General features: G+C 45.2%; 1 protein-coding gene across 1 annotated transcript in view; it reads right to left on the minus strand.

The window, feature by feature from the left end:
* Window positions 1–6,580: 6,580 nt before the first annotated feature.
* LOC113486904 (myosin heavy chain, skeletal muscle, adult-like) overlaps window positions 6,581–10,063 on the minus strand; it is a 6,029-nt gene continuing 2,546 nt past the window's right edge. The window contains exons 5-14 of the mRNA XM_026861249.1: window positions 9,779–9,982; window positions 9,528–9,693; window positions 9,252–9,376; window positions 8,788–9,096; window positions 8,483–8,686; window positions 8,087–8,212; window positions 7,822–7,992; window positions 7,631–7,735; window positions 7,392–7,487; window positions 6,581–6,795 (exon numbers count right to left, since the gene is read on the minus strand). Coding sequence (XP_026717050.1) covers window positions 6,640–6,795; window positions 7,392–7,487; window positions 7,631–7,735; window positions 7,822–7,992; window positions 8,087–8,212; window positions 8,483–8,686; window positions 8,788–9,096; window positions 9,252–9,376; window positions 9,528–9,693; window positions 9,779–9,982 — 1,662 coding nt within the window. The 3' untranslated portion in view covers window positions 6,581–6,639. The remainder of the gene's footprint in view (window positions 6,796–7,391; window positions 7,488–7,630; window positions 7,736–7,821; window positions 7,993–8,086; window positions 8,213–8,482; window positions 8,687–8,787; window positions 9,097–9,251; window positions 9,377–9,527; window positions 9,694–9,778; window positions 9,983–10,063) is intronic.

Genomic DNA, 10,063 nt, shown 5'->3' on the forward strand with positions numbered 1-10,063 from the left:
TTTGTCAGAATTCACTGAATAGAAGGGTTTTTTTCTACAGAACTGAAATATTTTCAGTTAATGTTAATGTCAACAGTGCTTATTTACTTAGGAGGCACATCACTGATGTCCAGATTATTATAGCTCTAAGAGTCTTTGCAATCCATACAGCTTCACTGGAGTACACCAGCTGCATCTATTTTAAACTTCCTATCAGTCAGAGATGTTCCTTTGTGGTAATTATGGACCAATGCTTTTTTCAAAGTCAGTGACCTCTGCTAGTAGGCAGCCTGACTACAGAGCATGTTTATACAAGCTGATTCTAATCTTCAGTTTATGGCATCAAGCTCTGAATACATGAGAAATTAAATATTACTATAATTTACATGAATGAATATGAGATATTTCCCCAATATAAATAAGGAACTTTTCCAAATTCACAAGATGTAAACAAGTATTTAGGACATAATGTTTCTTATTTGGCTTTTTCTGGACATATGCAGCCTGGTGGCACATGCAGGTTGTTGCTATTAAACACCATCACCACCATAAATGTTCATCATGCTAGGCATGAATGTAGTTTAAAATTTTATCTAAAAAAAAAAAAAACCCTTCTATTTTAATTATGGAGTACTTACCTCTTATTCAAATAAATAATCAGATCAAACATGTAAAGTTTTTCTAAAATTTCTGTGCAAAATAATACCACGGCTCTGTGTATGAATGCTATGATGTCTGCTTATTGGATTCTACCAAGATAATTTTTCTGGTCACCAAACAAATGAAAAGCAGATGGAAAACAAATAGCTTTGTAATAACATCAATTTAAAATGTTTTAGTTCAGCTACTAACTGTGAACTGACATAGGCATATAGTTTTCCCCCAAATTATACGAACAGATTTTAACTACAGATTTTTCTTTCTGTCTTCAGAAATGCCAGCATAGAAATATTGGCCAGGAAAGTTTTTTCAACAAAAGAAAACTCAACTGCCAGTACTTTTCTTCACAGACATTTTCCTTTATCCAAGATGCTTGCAGTGACACTATATGTTTAAAAAACCAAAGGTATGATCTTCCTTATGTGATGCCATTTGCTTAAATTGTTAAATGTAAGCCATTATAACCTCTAGTTATAATAATGTCATAACTATATAGTTGCTCATATAATCATTACTATTTTACACTTTTAAAGATATCCTCAAGCCTAACAATTCTTACACAAATAAAGCAGAACAGTTCTTGACACTTTTTCCCACCTCTAACTCCTATTCATTTCTCTTTCGTGTCACTCTTACATGTAGCCCTCTTCTAAGTGCAACAGCTATCAGTTTTTTACATTTTTCTTCCCCAAAGATAACATCAATTTGCTTCTTATTCTCTTTTTCATATCCTTTCCTTTCACATATAGCTACACATTTCCAGCTCATATTCTGGTTATTTTAGACTCTTCTGTGCCTGCAGCCTCAGCTGCACAGAGACTCCCAGACTGGACTCCCTTTGGGACAAGGACAATGTCTTTGGGGGTGGGTGTCACCCAGCCCCTGCCTCACCTCAGCTCCACACATGCTGCCATGGTGCAATCAGATTCAATTGCAGGGGGTGTCTTTGAGGGTGTCTTCATTAATGCTTTGTGTCAAACAGGAAAATGATATTGTAGCAAATCTCCCTGTTGTCCAGCACTTTGGTCTGCAGGAACCACATCTAATGAGCTCCCACCTCTGACTGGCACTCAGACCTTGGGACTCCCACCCATTCCCCCTGACACCCATTTAGTCTAGGTGCCAGGTCCTCAACACTTGATGTCCTGCCCCACTGATCTTCTCCTGTCATGCTGAGGAAGGGACAGCCTGTGTTTCAAGTGTGTGCTAGTTGGTAGGACCATTGATGCTGCATGTTGGCCTTTTGATAGTCACACCTTTCCAAGCATCTACACGGTGCCCTTTCTGGGTAGAGTTCCCAGTGTAACTGAGGTCTTGCATGCTGACCAGTGGCTGCTTCTGTCAGCTCAATTCTTTTTCTTTCAGCATTGCTGACCCAAACATTTCCAGGCCTTCTTCGGCCCATTCCACCGGTCTTTGTTCTGTCCCAGTGGTGAAACTGGGAACACATGAAACTGGCTGACCCACCTGGTTGGATTTTAACCTTTCTGATGAGATTCGATCATAACACGTGGGCCAGGAAGTTTCAGCAGCTTTAAAAGCGCCCATCTGGAAGTGAGACCTTGTTGCTGCCACCCAGAGGAGCGTCCACCTTGGTGGCCCCATGCTGCCACCCACTGGCAGTGGGTGCCTGGAGCAGCGCGCCCGGGTGGCTGCTGCCTGGCTGAGCTCCCTGTGACTGATAGGAGCCTGCTGGAGCCCAGACCAAGGAGAAAGTTGATGGGGCTTGAGCCCTCATAGCAAAAGCCCAAATAGCAAGGCAAAAGGCAGAGCCACTGTCCCAGCTGATGTCGCTGGGCCCTACACCAGCACCCACCTTGGGGTCACACCACAGCTCCTTCATGTGTTGCCACCACCTGGGGCTTGTGTCAGTGTGAGTCAGTGGGCCGCTGCCTCATGGCACCTACTGTATCCTCAGGGCCCATTTGCCTGGGGGTGAGCAGACAGACAGTTCACTTGTAATCCCTGACATGGGCTTGGCCTTCTCAAATCTGGTGGGATGCTTACATTTCAATACAGTTCCTGCCACATTGGCTTGGGCCTCCAGCCTGGAGCTGCCCTCTCTAATCACTCTTGCCTCATTTGTACCCTTTCAGCCATGGAGAATGAGTAATCCATGTGAAACTTACTGGGATGAGAATATTGGTTGTGTGGGCACATGACACAGTATCTTGGCATCACAGTTTAAGACACAGATCATCTACTTCCAGACCAGGTTTGTAAGGGAAGGGGATCGCTAAGGCAAGCGTGACCTGTCTGAGCAGGTTGTTAACAATCTGTGTCTCCAAAAGACTCTTCACAAGTACTAAGAGAGTCAAGCATGTGCCTCCTAGTAGTACAGCCTCTGCTCACTCTCATCTGACACCCGTGTGGGAGGATATGCTTTATACCTCAGAATGGCTTAGATTTTTTGACTGGGCACATGCAAAAATATTACTGATGATGGCTCAGTGAAAATTTTTTAAGACCTGAATTAAGTATGTAACTGAAATGGCCAGACCAGATTTCTTCTGGCCTCCATTTATAGACCGGAAATGTACTGCTGAGGTAGAATCTCCATGTATACCTCCCAAGATTTTAGGTCCACCTGCAGCATTCAAATCTGTATGGTTAGTTCTTGACATGTGAAAGGGTCCCATAATACCAAATGTGGTTTTACACATTTCCAATAAATAGTGCATCTTCCTGAAGAAGTATAGTTTGTGCTTTTCCTTCTCTACAAGGTTACCTTAGAAATTCTCCCAAAAAAAGGAAAACTGCTTCTGACAGAGGCCTATACCATTCTGTTCTGTCCTTTCTAACAGGAAAGGTCCCTCATACTCAGCTAGAGCTGACACATGCTAAAGATTTCACAGTAACTTGTACGTTGTCTGTTGAGTGTGATTTGAAAATGTCTCTAAAGTCTATTCTACATGGAAAATCACACATCCTGACTAGTAGGGCACAAAAGGAGGTATTTCCTTGCTATGGGCAGTTCGGTACACACCATATATGTGGATCTAAGTTCCCATTCTAAGTCTAATAATAAGTTCATCTAATTTATATAGAAAAGCCTCATTAATAAAACAGTTAACATCCTTACACAAAATACTTTCTCTTAATAGCCTCTTTTGTATGGTATTATACTTACCATCCCAATGCTACTTTCTGTCCTAAGATTGACTCTTTAGTCTTTCTTAAGAATGGTGGTGTGGCAAGGATGGAGCCTACTATGTGTTATCAGCATCCTCAAGTCTACCAGGAGGAGTATGGTATAGCAGGGATTTCTTCCTACGTGGACTTGGGTTTGCTTGAGTGGATTATCTATTTCCTTATCACAGTCTGCTTCCCTTTCACTGATTCCCAACTGACATTTAAAAGCTGCAGAGTAGCTTACCCTGCTCCAGTTAACATGAAGGGTAATTCTTTACTACACAGTGACACCCAAGGTTTGTCAGAGCTTTACTGAATACAAAGTTTAACCTAAGCCATGTTAGGTAGAATTTGTTTGACTACTACACAGTTATTAGAACAACCTAACACCACTTCAGGTCCAGACAAGCCCTAAGGCTATGCACTGTAAGGTCCATAAAAACCCTCAAGCCTTTTGTTATTAATGGAAAAAAAAATCTTATTTACTGTTCTACAATAATGGAGATTTTCAGGAACTCGAGCATCTTAGGCTAGACAGAGAATGGTGGGATATTCAGAAGGAGGAGTGAAAAGAAGATAAACATGGCAAAAATAGTATAAGAAAACAGTCAGGCTGAGCAGATCTCTGTCATGAGTGTGGGGAATAAAGTGAAGTGAAAGAAACCTGAAGTCTACTAGGAAACCATAGGAAGCCTTCTAGCACGTCATGGGAAGGAAGAGCTAGAGTGGCATCACTGCTAGGTATTAGATGGATTTATTGAGCTCTTTGTGGCTGAAAACTGATCAGCTCCAAAAAAGCTCACTCTCATCACACTTTCAAAGAGCAATGACAGAGACATCTGGGGTTCTTGCTTTCTCATCCTCACTACTGAGAGTAGAACATCCTTAAAATTACTGACGCATTGGTGAGTTAGCATCTTGGAGACAGATCATTAAATACTCATTTTGGTAATTCAGTCTTAGCCATACAGACATGCTTCTGTTGGCTGGAAGTTTCCAGGAGAGCAAGCAAAGTTCACTGGAAGCTCACTTTGCTCTTTGGAAGCAAAACCCATGCTGTGACAGTGGTGTCTACACACACTGACTGAGGGACCACTATTAACTCTCAACACTTCCTAGGAAACCTCAAAGAGCTCCAATGGCAGGCACTCCTTTGAAAGCTTTGTAGATGAGTAGTTTTTGGAGACCACTGACCTGAGGTCTGGGCATAGCCATAGTCTGCATGTCATGCTTGACCAAGCAGGTGATAGTCAGGGTCCCCTGCATTGCTTTCTGCTTGACAGTGAAGCTCCAAGGCAACAACAGTCATATCTAGAACTTTTTTTTTTCTTTTTTCTTTTTTTTTTTTTTTTTAATCTGTTTAGGCAAAACCTAATACAGTCAGTAGATGTTCAGAGAGGAAGCTATGGAGAGCATAGACTGTAAACTCATGAGAACAACTCAGAAAACTCCATATCCTTCCCAAACCATATATTCATCCCTCTGACCCTGACTGACAGACTCATTTTCCACTCCCAAATGGACTTGGAGCAGTGGATGCCCTCTCATTCCCCAAGTGTATTTGTGCTCCTCTGGCAGTAGATAAGACTGTAAAAAGAATCCAAGCATGCTGTTACCCTTAAGTGCTCTCCTGAACGTCTGTCTTTCCATACAGCTCTAAACCTTGGAAATACAGGTGGGATTTCTGTGCAGCTGGTAAATTCTGGTAGATTTCTTCTCCATTAACATGGTCAAGTCCCTTTTCAATATGTGTAATCTTTTAGTCTGCAGGGCCAAGGACTTCCACAGCTTAACTGCATACCTTGTAAAGAACCCATCTGTCTTTGTGGTTTTGAATATCTTGCCATCAGGTAGTTTCATTTTACTTACAGCTCCCTGCACGTGCCCTCCATCCACCCCCCTATCCTCCATCTTCTGCCCTTTGCACTCTCCTGTTTCTTTCAATGCCAGACTCACTTAGAACATTGATCCCTGTCAAGCCTCACCACACTGGGCTGATTTTATAGTTCTGCTTTGTATGCCCACTCAGTTCTCTCTTTTCCTATCTTAAGTCTCTGGGTCTGTTTAATTGGTCCTCCAATGGAAGTCCCTTCACAGGTCTGATCACCTTTATTGCTTTAGGAATCATAATTCCTTACAAATTAAAATGTCTTTTTATTTTCTATTTTGCTACCATGGCTGAGAAATAACTGGATGTTTTCACACGATTATGCAGCTTACGCGGCAGACCTTGCTCCTAATCAGTAATTGTCAGTTCAGAGTACACCGTTTTCTATGTGATGTTGCAATATGTTTCCGGACAAGTAGTTTTAACTGTACTGAATTTTGTATGCTATTTAATGGCATTGTATACTTAGAGTCATTAAATTTTTCTGCATTTTTTACATATTGGTCATTGTCCTTACTGCCTGGAGCAGCATTATTTCATTGGGAAACATCATTTCCTTTCTCTTCAACACCTCTTGCTTTATCAATAGCTTAAATAAAACAGGTCCTGGGAAAAAATTATTTTTCTCTTTCATTCTGTGCCTTTGTGGATAACTTATCTCAGTAAGAAACTTCCTTTTTAAAAGTCATTGAAGTAATGGAGAAGGGCAAGTATTTAAGAACTAGGTAGCAAAAAGTCATACTGTAACATAGGTACACAAAGGTTATAAGTCAAAACTGTGACAAAAGATTAATGATGACACAACTCTAATCAGTGAAAAGAGGACAAAAAAAAACTACTGCTCATGACATGTATGCAAAGACGTCTACAATTTATTCCCTAAGTATTGAGGTGACTGCAAATAAAAAATATAAGAGAAAGCGACGGAGAGGTTCACATTTTGTGCATCCCCCAGGTCACTTCGCTGCCTCATGACATCCTCACTCCTCCTCTTCTATCTTCTTGCCATGAAACTCCCGGCTTTTCACACGGAGCTTGTTGACCTGGGACTCTGCAATGTCAGCCCGCTCCTCGGCTTCCTCCAGCTCGTGCTGGATCTTGCGGAATTTGGAGAGGTTGACATTGGACAGCTCCTCCTGTGTGGGGAGAGGGAGTCGGTGGTGAGGAGCCCAGGGCAGGGGGTTCACTCCTCCTGTGCCTCGGCCTTGCGGGGCTGCGGCTCTTCCCTGGGGGAAGGCACAAACCTCCATCCCCCACCCATCACCGCTTACACGGAAGCCTCACACAGACCTCCTCATCCTCCCTTATTCAGGGCCCCATCGTGACAAGACTCAGCGGTACTGTGTCCTGCCTGAGGAGCAATTATGTCACTTGGATTTGTCATTTCTAGACTTATTCCCCCATTACTGATGCCCAACTATCAGTGTGGCTTAGCAGGTTGAGAAAGACCCTGAAACCCTCTGCTTTTGGTCTGTAGCAGAGATTCAGGAACGTCTCAGTCAGTAGGTGCGACCCCTGGGTTTGTTTAATCTGACTTTCTGTATCAAACAGGCCGCAGAGCTTCCCTCAGTTCATCCCTGAGTGCAGGGTGCCCAGAACTCTGCAAGGCCTCGTGGCGTGGCCAAGACCTGGGAGTTCCTTTCAGGCCCCTTTCCTGGGATTTGTACTCATCTCAACGAGCATGCTGCCCCGCTGGAAGGTGGCTCTTGCCCATTCTTCAACAAATACTTACAGCCTCCTCAGCTTGCCTCTTGTAGGATTTCACCTTCATTTGCAGTTTGTCCACCAGATCCTGAAGCCTAAGAATATTCTTCCGGTCTTCCTCAGACTAGAGTGGTTTGTAAGCAGCAAAGAGAATGAATTATTGGTTCTGCATCATGTGTGGTTAACAGTTCCCCTTGGGGATGGTGTGTGCAAAATTCGACTACTTGTGAGAAAGCTCTGTCAGCCCAAGGAGGCCTCCTGCCTTACCTGGTAGGTCAGCTCCTTCACCCTCCTCTCGTACTTGCGCACGCCCTTCACAGCTTCAGCGTTGCGCTTCTGCTCAGCGTCAACCTCCGCTTCCAGCTCCCTCACCTGCAATGAGAAGCCCGGCTTTGGAGCTTCCGTGCTGCTTATTTGCATGACACGTTCTCTCACGCACAACTCAAAGCCCTACGCACTCTGGCCTCCAGCTTCTGGATTTGCTTCTTGCCTCCCTTCAGTGCCAACTGCTCGGCCTCATCCAGACGGTGCTGCAGGTCCTTCACCGTCTGGTCCAGGTTCTTCTTCATCCTCTCCAGGTGGGCACTGGTGTCCTGCTCCTTCTTCAGCTCTTCGGCCATCATGGCTGCCTGAAGGGAGCAAAGGGTGAAAGCCATTTTGGGGTTGGAGACATTTTGGGGAGAACACGTCCACCATTAGCAGTGAAAGGAGCCCCCAGCTCACATCTGTGATGGCCTTCTTGGCCTTCTCTTCAGCATTGCGGGCTTCCTGGATCGTCTCCTCCATTTCACCCTGAATTTGTACAATGTCTGTTTCCAGCTTCTTCTTGGTGTTGATCAAGCTGGTGTTCTGTGCAAAGGCAAAGACATGGTTTTTTAGAGTTAGAACTAATGCCTCCAATTCAGGAGCTGAAACGGTGAGTATTGTTTATGAAAGACGTTTATGCTGGAGTCTTCTTTAGAGCCACAGCAGAAAACCAGAGAGGGGTGGATGGCTGGACTGGCCATGTTACGGCATGGCTTTTCAGGACTGTATATAGTAGTCACTTACAAGACGTATAGCTGTTGGATTCTGTGATATCCCTGGCTAATGGGACTCATTTCATGCAGAGTGCTTCACCTGGGTATGGAGGAGCTGCACACGTTCAGTGGCATCCAGGAGCTCCTGCTCAGCCACCTTCCTCGAGCGCTCCGTCTGCTCCAGGGCTGCCCGTAGCTCCTCAACTTCAGCCTGCAGCAGGTTTGCTCTGCGCTCCACCATGGCCACCTGCTCCTTCAGGTCCTCCTGCGTCCTGAGAGCATCGTCCAAGTGTATCTGGGTATCCTGTAAAAGAGAAGAAGGAGAAATTATAAGGTGGCACAAAACTCCAGGGTCTTAAAAATGTAAGGTAGACATTCTTCTATACGCATCTTTGCTGAACGGACCTTGAGCACTGCCTGCGTGTTTCTCAGGTTCTTCTGTGCCTCTGCAGCCACGCGGTTGGCATGGCTCAGCTGGATCTCCATTTCATTCAGGTCTCCCTCCATCTTCTTCTTCAGCCGCAGGGCTTCGTTCCTGCTCCTGATCTCAGCATCCAGGGTGCTCTGCATGGACTCCACGATTCTGAGGTGGTTTCTCTTCATCTGGTCAATCTCCTCATCTTTCTCTGCAATCTTCCTGTCAATCTCAGATTTCACCTGATTGAGCTCAAGCTGGAGACGCAGGATCTTGCCCTCTTCATGTTCTAGGGAGGCCTGGACAAGTGAGCAGGAACAGTGACTCAAACTACTGCTTCCTTTCTACATAGTCTCTTACGCAGTACCTCGTGAAATCTGGGCTCGCTTTCCTGCCATGTGTGCAAATAAATACTCCCATACTTTCAGTCTGGACACCATTTCCTAGCATGTACCTCAGCTTCCTCCAGGGAGGCTTGCAGTTCAGATTTCTCCTGCTCAATCTGCTTCTTGATTTTCTCCAGCTCATGAATCGCCTTTCCTCCCTCTGCAATCTGCTCCGTGAGGTCGGAAATCTCCTCTGCAAGGAAGGGTGAAAAGTGGCACGGTCAGGCTCAGAGCTGAAGCGGAAGGGCCCAGCCACACCAAGGTGACAAGTATCTTTGCAGAGCTGCAGGCGGTAGTGGTGGACAGGAGAAAGCCCTGCCAGGAGCAGAGGGCCAGGCACTTACGCTGCAAGTTCTTGTTCTCCCGCTTCAGCGTTTCCAGGTGGTCCAAGGACTCCTCATAGGCATTCTTCATCTTAAAGAGCTCCGTGCTGAGAGAGCGAGACTCCTTCTGGGAGGCTTCCAGCTCAGCCTGCGTTTCCTCATACTTCTGCTTCCATTCTGCCAGGATCTGAGGAGAAACGGGGCGTCAGTATGCAGGTGGCAGTCAGGAGGACATGCTCTGCCCAGGAGCCCCGGGGCTGGAGCCCAAAGACCTTGTCAAAGTTCTTCTGCTTCTTATCCAGAGCTGCGCAGGCAGCATTAGATCTCTCCACGTCGATCATCAGGTCCTCCACTTCATTCTGCAGCCTCTGCTTGGTCTTTTCCAGGGAGGCACATTTGGCATTCACAGCCTCAACGTGTTCCTCTGCATCCTGCAGGCGCTGTGCCAGCTTCTTCCTGGCAGGAGATAAGCAGAGCTCCCGGTTAGAACGTAGAGCAGAGACAATTTTCACAAGAGGGCAGTTGGCCACCTTGGGGGCTTCGAGACTAGTGCTTTT

The sequence above is a fragment of the Athene cunicularia genome (genome assembly GCF_003259725.1).
Source record: "Athene cunicularia isolate RWA chromosome 18 unlocalized genomic scaffold, athCun1 chr18_part1, whole genome shotgun sequence".
Lineage (NCBI taxonomy): Eukaryota > Metazoa > Chordata > Aves > Strigiformes > Strigidae > Athene > Athene cunicularia.